Raw genomic sequence first — 13,312 nt, 5'->3', positions numbered from 1 at the left:
GCACCCCGGTTCGAATCTCGGCTGGCGCAAATTTTTATTTTTATTTTTTAAATGTGACTAGTCGCTTTTTATACCCGTTCGGGTATAAAGGTGAACAATTAGTCTCTTCATAGGACATGCTCGAACAAAAGCGAACAGTTCATTCCATATAAAGAGATCAAAAGTGGTATTAGTCGCATGCTCCTTTGCGATTGCTCCCGGAGTCATCCCAGATTAGTCCCATTTTTTGCAGGGAAGGTAATGTATTTTTATACATACATATGTATGGATGCATGTATGTATTATGTACATACAGATGTAAGTATGTATATATATGTATATATGTATCTACAAATGATTTCACTCCACACTCCTTTCGGAGTGGTCACTCATCAATAGACTGCAGATTTTTATGCAGAAAACGAAGCCTAACAATATGTATCACTTAACTGTAAGCAAAATAAATAAATAAGTCTACATTTTGCTCATAGTTATGGGGTACATATTTTTAGGCTCCGTGTTCTGCATAAAAATGCGCAGATCAATAAATTGCTTCGCTAACAAGCAATTCCTTCTCTACACATTCGGATGGGATGAGAACGGCACTTCAAAATCTTCTCCGAAAACGAGAAGAGTATATTTTTATCTCTGAGAAGAGAAGAGCTCAAACTCTTCTCAAATGGTTTGTGCAGTAGCTAGTGTGATTATCAGGCGACATCTGTGTGAAATAACCGGCGTCCCATTTGCCTGAACGAAGCACTAGATGTCGCCGCAAGACAAGTTGTGGAATCGGTTTGAGACCAAATGCACTACCGGAAATCAGCCGAACTGGGAAATTTCTTCTTCTTTTCTTTTCTTTTCTTTCCTTTCCTTTGCGTTTGCCATGTTTGTTGTGTTTTCCGGGCGTTGCAATTCGTAAGCGTAATTAAATGCATTTTTACGTGAAAATATCGAGACTATCAAGTATACTGGAATCACTGGCAGTACTTCTCCTGCATGATATTCTCTGTGCCGGATATCACAGGGTTCTCTTTCAGCGGACACAATTGCAGCTGCATATCGGGATGCTCCAGCGACTCAATTATTACATAATCGAGGTAAATACGCGGCGAAGCGAGGATACGCCATGTGAGTGGATTCAGGAAATTTGTTTGATATTCCCAGAAAACCGAGGCGTGTTGCGCCGGATCGGGTACATCCCTTCCCGACACCATGGCGCTATATTCGAAACCTGGCTCGAAGTACATAGCCTTCTGGGAGAAACGTATACGCTCGGCGTTGGATTTTTTCCCGTGCGTTTTGGAATGCAGCCGCACTGAGATGGTGCCAATCTCGCCGCCATGCATCGTGCTCTCATCGTGACCGGATACGCGCACTGTAATCTTGTAGTGATTGCCTGCGAAAAACACATAAAACGAAATTAAGAAAAAAAATAGTAAACACAAGACTTGGAGATATTTTTTAAAATTTACTTCACTTACGACAGAAGGGTCTCTTATCGGCCGTCGTCAGGTACAACACTGGCGGCTTATTCGCTTCTAACGCACCAGCTGCCGACAGCTCTTTGTAGTCCGTGTAGGTGTGGAAGCCCATGCGCATGCAAAGCTGGCCATCTTCGTTGCAACGCGCGCACATCCCCTCCTTGAACGCCTCATACGACTCACATGTGATGCCCAAGAAAGGACACTTGCTCAACACACTCTCGGTGAAATACTGATAGCTGCGTATATGGTTACAGCTCAAGAACTCCTGCATGCTTAAGAACACCGAACTCTTGCGTCCTTTCATATAATCCTGCAGTCGCACATCACAGCCGGGATTTTCCGAGCCACCATTCGGGTAGAAATCAACATGGCCGACACGTTGGAAAATGCCTAAACCACCTTTCAAAAAGGGATTTGCATCCGTATGTATAGCATCGACGAAGTCTGCATCTGAACGATCTAGTCGCACAATGGACTCAGTGTCGGCAAAAAGTGGTCCCGCTGGATCCAGGCCAGTAATGCGGCCAAGTTTAAGACCAAAATCACGTTGCAAATGATAGCCGGCATAGCCAGCCAGGTGTGAGCCAAGCGAGTGGCCGATGAAGTGCACATTGCGCAAGTCCGGCAGGTGCAGCTCCTCCTGCGGTGAAGATAAATTTGTACTTTAGTATGCATACATTTATTATTTTTTATTTATTTTATTTAAGTACACTTACGTAGATCATATGTATGACATGTGCAGCGATGGCACCGACTAGCCGTATATTTGCGACCGCCTGCACGTATGGTGGGTTGGAGCCGCCACCCCAATCGATTAGTATGACAGCGGCATTGCCCTCCTCCTCGCTGTGCAACAAAGCTTTGGCCATATCTTTCATCTAAAAACAAGAACAGTTTTGAATAGTTAATATGTAGATGTATAAGTATAACACATTAGCGTGCATCACTAAATATACAGAAAAAAATCGTTAGTGATTTTCCATTGGAACTATAAAATTATATATTACATATATTTTAAGACTTTCGCCAGAATATTTCGCAAAAATTTTAAGCTTTACTTAAGCTGGATCCATTTGAAAATACCTACAAAAAATCTAGTTTCTTTTATGCGTAAATAAAGTTATTTAAAAATATTTTTTTTTTTTTCAAATAATCACCTCAGATGATAGGAGAGTTTAAGCTTAAAAATTTTATCAACGTAACTAACATAATGAGATTTCTGGAGGTACATATTTTCAAATCACCCCACCTCAAGTAAATCTTTATATTTTTCTAGAGTATGTATTATTGCGGAAGTTTTAAGATATAATAAAATAAATCCGATGAGAAACTGGCAACTTTTTTAGTGAGGCACCCTACTGAAGTTGTATGCTCAAAAAAAAAAATAAATTTCGTAGTTACTCACCCACTCTACAAGTCCATTTTCTATATAACCGTGCGAGATCAGGAAGATCTTCCCCTCTGGATTTATGCCCAAATGTGTCACAGCCTCTGGATCATTGAGATCTATAAATTTCGGCTGATCTAAGCTCCGCCTCGTATGCAACGTAAAATGTGGCTCTATTTGTGAAGGTTTATGCGGATGTACGTTGATCTGCCGCGTCGGTGTAGTCCATGGCCCATCCAATGGAAAGCAACCATAAACGCCATAACATTTAACTTCATTGACATCTGAAAGGTAAGGGGGATGCAAGTTAACAATTATTTGTAATTTATGTGATAAACGATGTTCGATTGCAGGTAAAAAAGAAGGCTTTCTATATGGATGTAGATGTAAAATAGTAATTACATCCTGTCCATTACTAAAGAACTGGCTAGTTAATTACCAGGCAGACAATCATACTTTTGAGAATATTGTGATGAGACAGCTTCTTAAGTTGTATATTAATTTATTTAATTAAAAATCATTTTCACAAAGTTCACGATATTGTATATGTACTGTTGAATGTCGGTCCTACTTATTATACTCAAGCAGATAGCAATAATATAGTAAAGATCGAATACACTGATATATCAATTGATTGGCTTTCGACTCTTGGCTGCCTGAGTACTTACAACAAAGTCACCAAGTGGTAATTTCCATCCCAGCGACGAAATAATATAAGGGAGGAGAGATTTATTTTTAAAAAGAAGAAAACGGAGGCAAATTGACATGAGTGCATTGAGCTTGAGATGCCGCACAGTGTGGATAATTACCTTTTTTTGTGACAAAATTAAATATGCCAAAAATAAGAACAGACCACAAAATAACTGTAAGGGCATTTTAAAGCTTAACCGAGTGATGTAGAATTTAATTTCGTTGGATACAAAAATTACCTTGACTTTTAAAAAGACCTTCAAAAATAGAGGGTCAACTTTTTACAAAGATATATTTTTGCTGTTCTTGCGTGAAGGAATCCATTTCCATGGTCGGAAGCACCGAATAATACATTTTAAATTTTTTTAAAAGAAAGAAAACAAGTAATGGGAAAAAAATATTTTAAGACAAGCTTTTATCGATGTTTTATTGCCAAATAATAGTTGCGTTCCCTAACTAGCAAGAATTTACCAGAAAGCTCTCCCGTTTTCGGTTCCCTGGCAAAGCAGGGGAAAAATGGGAGAGTAAAATTGGTATTCTCTTTGTCAGATGTTGCACGATTTTAAACGAAGAATTTTTCCTGGTAATATCTGGTAAACTGTCAAACCATCAGCTGTTCAATGTTGTTAAAACTAATTAAAAGTTGTATAAGCAAAAAAAAAGTACATCTGCATTTTCATCTTATTATATTATGTATATTTTTATGAAGAAATATCAAGTTGTCTAAGTATTTTTGTTGATTTACGCTCAAATAGGTTTTTTTTTATAACGTTCCGGCAACACTGGTGCTACTTCAAAGATCGCGTCATCGTCTCATAGTAACATAATTTCTATAGTATATCCTATTATTTTTTCATGGAAAAAAAATTCGCTGGAAATTTCTATATATATACATATGTATGTAAATACATACATATTACATATTCAAATACTCTGCTCCCTGCTAGTGCAAATAACCGATGACAGTTTTGCATAACTGTCCCATTGATAATTTTAAAAATTGATAATTTCACTTAAGACTGAAGTGATTTTAATACTTTTTAGTACATACTAGACATACATATGTATGTATGTGTGTATGTATGTAGATAATTAAAATAACTTTATTGCCATTTTACTTATCAACACAATTTGAACTCAATGAACTGCAATGCGTGTCTAGGTCTGTGTTGTTTATATAGCAAAATATGAGCTTTAACTTACATACTAAATATATTGGCTTTAATTAAATAATATGACTTTCGCAGGCAAAGTGACTTTCCCGGAGATTTGCGATGATTTAATTTTATATGAACCTTTTTTTGTTTTAATGTTATTGTAGGCGGATAGTAACAATATTTATAAAAAAAGTTCTGCTAGCGAAAGCATTGAGAGGAAGATATATATGTACATATACCAAGATTATCTGTATGCCTATTTACTTATTCGTTTCTTAAGAGATAGTAAAAACTGATTCCGTATTGTAGTAAAACCCACTGGAATACTCTAGGTAAAAATTGTCAGCAATATATATAATATTACTTTTCTTATTAAATGGATTAATTCTTAGGAAGTTCTGCTTGTAACTCAGTGTTGCCAGGTTACTGAAGTGAGAAATCGCCAGTTTGGTTATCGAAAATCGTCATTTGCATGTAAAAATCTTCATCTTTTTAATAAACATAACCAGGAAGCTCTTTTAGTTGTTTTCATTTTATTCCAGCTTCCGATTGCCGCATGTAAAAAATAAAAAGTTTAAAAGCGGGCAAATCAATGCAATGTATTTTAATAGAATTTTCTTCTAATATTTTTTATATTTTTACAAGGCCTTGATTACACACTGAAAGCAATCAAAAATCCAAACCACTTAAAGTTTATGTTCATATCTAATAAGTAATTAATTAATGGTTCCGCATATCGATTTTCTCCTGTAGCCGCAAACTTATTTACCCGTAAATCGATGAATTAAGACATTGAATATTAAAATGACATAAACATGGAAGATGCATTAGGTGCGAGTAAAGTGAAAACCTTACATATCTTTTGTTTGTTTATAGTAAATATGTATGTAAATAAAACATTAATAAAATTCATTTGGTTGACTGAACAGTGCGTCCTCGCATAACTTAAAAATCTTCAAACCAACTACTTACATACTTATTGATTAATGCCACACAGAAAAGCCTGAACAAAAATATTCAACCAAAACCAGCTATGAATGTTTGTGAAAGAAACGGTTAACTAACTTCGTATTACATACATACATAGTTTACATATTACAAAATGTTTGATTGAACCTTCTAAATAAGCGGCTGGTATGCAGCGCAGCGCGGTCGCCGCCCAATAGCTTTGGAGGGGGGCCAGTAATAAACGCAGTCACCGGCGGCGCGGCAGAATATAGGAAGTAAGAAACTTGAAAAAATTAATGGAGAACCACTGCATTGATACCTAGCGGCTAAGGCAAGACCGGTGCATTGCGGTACGGTGAACATTATGGCAAAAAATACACTAACTACCTTACTGGACTAGATTTACCACTACATATTTTACTTCCCAAATCGACTTACAAAAAAGCTCATATCCGTGTTGGCTAACTTTGACATTTCGTAATTTGCCGATCAAATTTGACCAGTTCTTGAAATCAAGTTTGTTGCGAAGTAGTTATTCAGTTATCGCTAACTTTGAGCTGGCATATGTATATTAGGGTGGTACTTACGAATTAATTTGGAACTGGTTTAAAGCTAATTTAGAACACACTGCTGACCCTTTAAGTTCAGTAGAGGTTGATAAGTAGAATAGAAAACATTACAATTTTCAATTTGTATAAATACACAGACGGATTAACTGGGCCATCATAAATTTGTCAAAAAAAATTTATCAAAAATTTGTTTGAACCTGGTTAGGAGTTGGTTTATAAGTCAGTGGGTAGCTTCAAGTTAAGAACTATTTATATAAAAGTTTATGGCATCAGGAATATGGTGAGCTCTGTTTTACCGGTCCTGCGGTCATAACTTTGAAGGTTAGATTAGGTTATGCGGCAGTCCTAAGTGGACTCACATGACCTTTTCATTTATCACCGTTACCCAATGGACCTTAGCATAAAAGGTGCATAGGCTTCTAACACCCATCGTTTTGGGATCAACGAGATCATTAAAGAAAGCTTTTGCTCTCAAATTTTATAGTGCTTTTATAGGCGATGGTGGAGAATATGTTGAATGGTTTCTTCTTCGTCCTCATCCATGGAGTTTCTACAATAGTCGTTCCAGGGTGCGCCTACTCTAGCTACATGTAAAACAATCAGAGAGATATTAGCCGCTAATAACTCCATTCGCTGTGCGAATTTCCTGCCCCCTGAAATTAAGGTGAGACTTAGGACGTTGAGCGATTATGGCTGGCCAGAGTGTTTTGGCCATATGGTCGGTTCCATTCGCCATCTTTCATTAACAATTTCTAAGAAGTTTTCATTCAGGAGATATTTACATGTTTGAAGAGGGATACTGACAGGAGTTCGTCAGCCTTGTAATTTATCTTAATGTCTCAGTCATCTCGTTAAGAAATCGGCGGCATTGAGCGACTACATTTGAAGTCAGCAAGATTTTTTCCAGAGATTTAATAGCCACCTGACTGTGAGTGGAAATGTAGATATCATGACTAGGAATAGTATCCCACGGTACCAGTGATGCGGATTTTGAGATAACCATCAGTTCAGCTTGAAAAAACTGCAGTAGTCAGGAAGGCGGAAACTGAATGATAAGGCATATCACTGTTCCGAATAAACCCCATCAACAACTTTGTATGTCTTATCGATTGGGATGGAGACTATACATTAGTCGGTAATACAGGGTATTGAGATTGTCCCTGCCGTCCCTAGAATAGCCGAACTGCTTGAGGTTTTTTGGTTGCTTGTATAAGAATTTTGTTCTGGTTACTGTTTGAGTAATAATTATGTATGTATTTATATGAATGAAGCTCGGCCGAAGACTTAGCAAACGTTTAAAGACTTTATTTGATACTACACTTTGTAGCTCCATACCTTAAAATTAAGGTATACGCGACTTTTATTTTAATATTAATCACATTTGAGATTATTTTAAGTAGGTAAGTACAAACAAAGTTTTTTTCGGTTAGGCCACTTCTGCTCGCATGGCCTCATTTATGTGCATATGCACATTAGGGAGGTCCTTAAAAATATCAACATCTAAATTTTGTATGGGGCACTTCTTTATTTTGTTCTAGATAAACAATAAAGACAGCCACGAAAGATTAAAATTTTATAAATAATTTTTAGAGGTTGCTGCCAAACAAGAAACAATTCTAAAACATTTTGAATTGAAATCTGGTAAATTTTGCATATTATTTAAACTTATTCATATAAATTCATAAACTAACTGAGTTAGAGCTGGCTAAAGTCAAAATTATGTCGAATTTTTGCGTTTTAAAAAAATTTAGATCTTTTCAAACTCTCGGTAGCGACCCACACTTTCTTTTTAAATTAAAAAATTATTTGTAGATGTGTTTATTTAATAAAGTAGTGCCCAGAGCTGGGTAAATGCAATTACATTACAATTACAATTAGATTCCTCAGTAATTGTAATTAGGATTCAATTCCTTTAGTTCACTGCAAAGGAATCGATTACTTTTTCAATTCCTTGAAGTAATTTCAAATGGAATTGTTTTTTTCTTTAATTCCATTACAAGGAATTTCATATTGTAATTGGAATAAATTACGTGCTAGTAATGTAATTTCTTTGTTCCAATTCCTGTGAAAGGAATTGAAAATGTAATTTTTTTTCCAATTCCTTTGAAAGGAATTGAAAATGTAATTGATTTTTTTTCCAATTCCATTCCTCAAAGTTATTTAAAAAGTAATCGAAAAATTTATACAAAAAAATTTTTTACTGTTGATTTGCAATAGCTTTGTTAAATTTCCTGCTAGTATTTCATACAAAAAATTATTGCACTTTCACTTAACCCTTGCAAACTTGTTTATTTATCCATCGATTTTCATCGGTAGTAGTGTTTTAACCCGCAAAACAAGCAGAGTTTGGCTAGTCTATACTAATATATATTTTGAAAGGCGTTTTTTTCTGTTCGCAAAGCTCGAGAAAGGCCGTACCGATTTTTTTGAAATTTCGGAATCTACTGCAGACTTTCCAAGGATGGTTATAGCTAAAAAAAGTTTCGATATAGAAAGGGGGCGTGGCACCTCCCATACAAACCGAATTTTTCAAACTGCATATATTTGTGGTAGAGGACTAGAACTGGGTATGGTGATATCTATATACATATATAAGACCAATTCCATACTCATGGAGAAAAATTTGCATGGTTGGAGAATGGCGTGTGGCACCTCCCATATAAACCGAACTTTTCATATTGCATATTTCTGGAAGTGTTCATGGTAGACTGTAAGCCTTTTTAAAACTCTTTAGTTTGACACCCACATGCCAACATTGCATTTACTTTATCAATTTAACTGAGTTACAATTTCCAAATAGGTGGCAGCCCCCTCAAAAATATTTCCAACAGTTATCTTTCTCAAACCTTTTTAATTTGATACCCATATTGTAATATTTTATTTATTTTATCAATGTAATTTAGTTAAATTTTCAAACAGATGGCAACCCTCCTCAAACATATTTTCGGCAGTAAGCCTTCTTAAAACTCTTTAGTTTGACACCCACATGGCAATATTTCATTTTTTTTAACAATTTGACTGAGTTTAAATTTTCAAATAGGAGGCCACCCTCGTCAAAAATACTTCCAGCAGTTATCTTTCTTAAACCTCTTTAACTTAATACCCATATTGTAATAATTCATTGATTTTAAATTAATTAAATTTTAAAATAGGTGGCAACCCACCAAATTTTTGCGATATCATTGGTTCTGGTATTATACCGAATAATAAAAAAAAAATTATTCAAATCGGTTCAGCCGTTCTCGGGTTTTGATGACCGTGACATACGAACACAACATTTTTATATATATATAGATATACATAGAAGATGTCCAATGGTGCTTTCGATTTTAATCTTTGACCACAACAAAAATTCCACATTGTATATTCGTGAATGAACTTTCAGTTTCTCGATTACTTTTACAATTCCTTTGAGTAATTGGAAAAACTAAAGTACTCTTGCAATTCCAGGTAATGGAATTGAAAAGAAATCAATTACATTTTCAATTCCTTTCAAAGGAATTGCAAAAAAAAATTACATTACTAGCACGTAATTTATTCCAATTACAATATGAAATTCCTTGTAATGGAATTAAAGAAAAACCCAATTACATTTGAAATTACTTCAAGGAATTGAAAAAGTAATCGATTCCTTTGCTGTGGACTGAAGGAATTGATTCCTAATTACAATTCCTTGTAATCTGTAATTGGCAGTAATTTAATTCCTAAAGGAATCATTACGACCCAGCTCTGGTAGTGCCCCATATAAAATTTAGATGTTGACATTTGAAAGTCCACCCTAATGCATTTTTGTTTTAAAATTTCTAAACACAAGTTCGAAAATACTTTCACAAAAGTTTTAGAAGTTCATATTCGATATTTTCGAAACATTTTTCCGTCTTGAAGGAATGCTCATAAAAACAAGTAATTTTTAGCAAAAAAAACCTCAATTCTTCTCATATAAAAAAAATATATATATATATATCTCATGATCCACTGATCGGATCTTAACCAGATTAGTATGGGACCACCTCTGAGACACTACCTTTCCGATGCAAAAGGAATTAATTAAAAATCGGTTGACGTGGTCCAAAGTTATGCGGTAACATACATAAAAAAAAAAAAAAGAATAAAAAAAAAAAAAATAAAAAAAAAAAAAAATAAAAAAAAAAAAAAATAAAAAAAAAAAAAAATAAAAAAATAAATGAAAATATTCCGACGAACTGATAACCTCCTCCTTTTTTGGAAGTCGCTTAAAAATGAGATCTGCCGCAGACTTAAAACTCATCACAACCGCAGCCGATAAAAATCTGAGCTTTGTACTTATAGATCTTTATGTGCATTTGCTTATGGCAGGCTATAAATTCCGCAAATATGTATGTATGTATGTAGGTGTGGCATAATCCATATTAATAAAAAAACTTACCACTCTTCTGTGATGGCGGCAGATCGACTAAGGTATTCACTGCAGCTCTACTGGTCTGGTTTGCCAAATAGAGCATCGTCTGTAGCATTAGACCACCAGTGGAGTTTGATATGTACATTCTGAGTTTGTTGTGTTTTTGTTGTTCTTTAGTAAATATTTCACTATCAATTATTATTTTTTTATTTGCTTATTTTTATGTCTTCTTACAACCTTATTAGTTTTTATGTTATTGTTGCTATTTTAACAGTTATTTACATTTTAGCAATGCAACGATCACTACCCAAAAATAGTTTTCGAATTAATTATTCACAGCACATTTTTTCCTTATTTTTACACATTACTATAAAGCGATTAAAATTTAATTATTTTCAAGAAGTGCAATCGAAAAAGTACACAGTCTTCACTTTTGTTTTAGCAAAAGTCTATTTTCTTTAATGCGCTGATTTTTTCTATACCAGGTACATAAATTATGAAATCTTCTATCATTAAGTCAGCTCTTCACGTTCCGTTCTTTAAGCGCTGTTTTTTATTCCTTCTTATGTATAGAAATATTTATATATGTTGTTTATATGTAAATCTTTTTTTTTATTCAACTTTCGCTTCGTCCATTCGTTGTCGACTTTGGTTCCAATTCTTTTAAGCTCATCTGTCTTGTTTGAAAAACGCCGCAATACTGAATCGAATTAGCGGAGTTGCGGCAATTTTATTGATATTTATGTACGTGTACCGTGACGCGCTCAATCTTCTGCTGCGAAACCAAGTCGAACCGATCGATCGTAAGTGATCGTAAGGCCGCTAGCAGCTCGCAAGCGTTTTAAGACAGCCGCTAAGAAGACATAAAGTTTTTGATAATACAGAGTCGGCGCTCTATGGTGATCGGTTTGGTTCTTCGGCTTCCATTTCTATGTGATGTGTGTTGGAGTGGTGTGGTGTGGTCTGGGGCGGCGTTGGTGGGGTGTGGGGTGAGGAGTGTGGAGTCGAGTGGTGCGCAAGACGAACTATTCATGGTTGATAATGACTACATACATACATATGCATATGTAGCCACATGCAGGTTTGTTGTTGAAATCGCATTGATAGCTGGTACTGTTATGCCTGTAACTGATCTTGATTCTTGTGCGTAAAGTTAGATGGCAATTTGAGTTAGTGCAAATAAATTTACATGCAGATATATATATGTACTAGCTCATACATACGCCCTGTTTCACTTGAATAGGTACATTCAAGTTTCAAGTTAATATCTTTACTTGTGCGCAGCTTCGTTTTAGTATCATTTTAAAGACTGATCAGTCCTGAAGGAGTGTGATGAAAATAAAGAAATTCTATTCTTGAGTTTCTCTTCTTTCAACGGCATTTTTGGTGAATCAAAAGATTTACTTATCCCTTTAAGGCACATTAATTTAATCATTCAATGTTGTTAAATAATACAGCGTAGATAATTAAAAAGAGGTGTACACAGCGACCTTAACATCTGTTATGCCCTCCACTCATCACAATACCTCATTCAGTCCTACAATCCCCAGAGAGTCTAGAAGAACTTTTGTTGGCAGGGAGTGTATGTGCTTAGCCCTTGGCCACATTGCGCGCAGACTTGTTCCTGTATTCTCACCACAGTCAACAAGCAGGTGTAATGGTGTCTTTTTAGCCGAAACGTACAAGCGACGGGGTTATGTGAATAGATTTCTAACCTGCTCTCAATCAGCAGTTTTCCGTGAGGTTGCCCATGACAATCATCAGTTTCTTTTGGCTTGCCGTCGTGCAATGGTTTTTTGGCAATTCTTCTCTATCCTTGTTATTATTTGTATTCTGAGTTCTCCCGTCCGCTTCCTCAATTCTCTCCCCTCCTCCGTGACCTGGTATCCAAATCGATTGCCCGACACGTAAGTTTGGCAAAACAAGCAACTCCAAACATTTTTCATTAAAAAGACAGTAAATAGTCTTTCGTAAGACAAATCAAAGACAGATGGCAAGTTAGTTCGAAAGACTTTTGTTATTCTATCACAAAAGCCTTAGAAAAGGAGCTCTCTCATTCACCACTCGTGGTGAAAAGCTGAGCGGATGGGATTTTCTGTCGAAAAACGGGATTTTTTGCATACCATACTTAGCAACACATTTCAGTAAGTAATTGATAAATAATAAACAGTTCACATTATCAATCCTATTAGCAGAACTTTATTCACTTGAAATGAATTTTAATAGCAAGAGCATTAAATTTCCGACTTTACTTTTTCACACGCATTGTTGGACCACTCTAATGCAAACACTTGTATTTTTCATCGGAAGGCATTTTATTTATAACTTTAGTATAAAATGCGATTTAGGTTATATTTGGATGGGATTTTATTAGCCCAGTTACTGGCAACACTGGCGTGACTTTCGAAAGATCACGAGTTCGATCGTGAATTCGAGTCTCGGGCGGCGGAACTTTTTTTCTTTTTTTATTAATTATAAAAAATATTTTTTTGTATTTATTTAATTTTTAAAAACATTTTTTATTATTGCTTTGTGCAATTTTTTAAGCGCGTGTTAAGGATTATTAATTATCTTCATTTTAATGGTATAAACACAGCCTTTTTATTTTAATTTTCGCCCATTATTACGATAACAATAAGCAGCTCTATTATTGTGCCCTCTGAACTTTTCATTAAGCCTTGTGTCTGTCAACAATATTTGTTCTTCTTTCAACTGAATTC

At 35.2% G+C, this 13,312-nt stretch overlaps 1 protein-coding gene across 1 annotated transcript; it reads right to left on the bottom strand.

The window, feature by feature from the left end:
- Positions 1–451: 451 nt before the first annotated feature.
- Positions 452–11,423, bottom strand: LOC108369153 (pancreatic triacylglycerol lipase-like). The gene is made up of 5 exons (XM_017624159.1): positions 10,620–11,423; positions 2,869–3,134; positions 2,180–2,341; positions 1,461–2,103; positions 452–1,375 (listed from the first exon to the last, which is right to left on the bottom strand). The coding sequence occupies exons 1-5, from the start codon at positions 10,735–10,737 to the stop codon at positions 954–956; spliced, it is 1,611 nt and encodes a 536-aa protein (XP_017479648.1). The 5' UTR covers positions 10,738–11,423; the 3' UTR covers positions 452–953.
- Positions 11,424–13,312: the final 1,889 nt, after the last annotated feature.

Source organism: Rhagoletis zephyria, unplaced genomic scaffold (genome assembly GCF_001687245.7).
Source record: "Rhagoletis zephyria isolate East Lansing unplaced genomic scaffold, Rhagoletis_zephyria_1.1 Rzeph_scaffold_03516, whole genome shotgun sequence".
NCBI classification, from domain to species: domain Eukaryota; kingdom Metazoa; phylum Arthropoda; class Insecta; order Diptera; family Tephritidae; genus Rhagoletis; species Rhagoletis zephyria.
Note: the sequence above shows the minus strand (reverse complement) of the source record. Positions and strands in the feature narration are given on the sequence as shown.

Bases quoted from the DNA above. Each gene is read 5' to 3' on its own strand.
- LOC108369153 (XM_017624159.1), bottom strand. From the start codon at position 10,737: ATGTACATATCAAACTCCACTGGTGGTCTAATGCTACAGACGATGCTC. The intron at 2,104-2,179 runs GTAAGTGTACTT...TCTTCACCGCAG, and splicing joins ATGTCATACATATGATCTAC to GAGGAGCTGCACCTGCCGGA. The intron at 1,376-1,460 runs GTAAGTGAAGTA...TGTTTTTCGCAG, and splicing joins CGATAAGAGACCCTTCTGTC to GCAATCACTACAAGATTACA.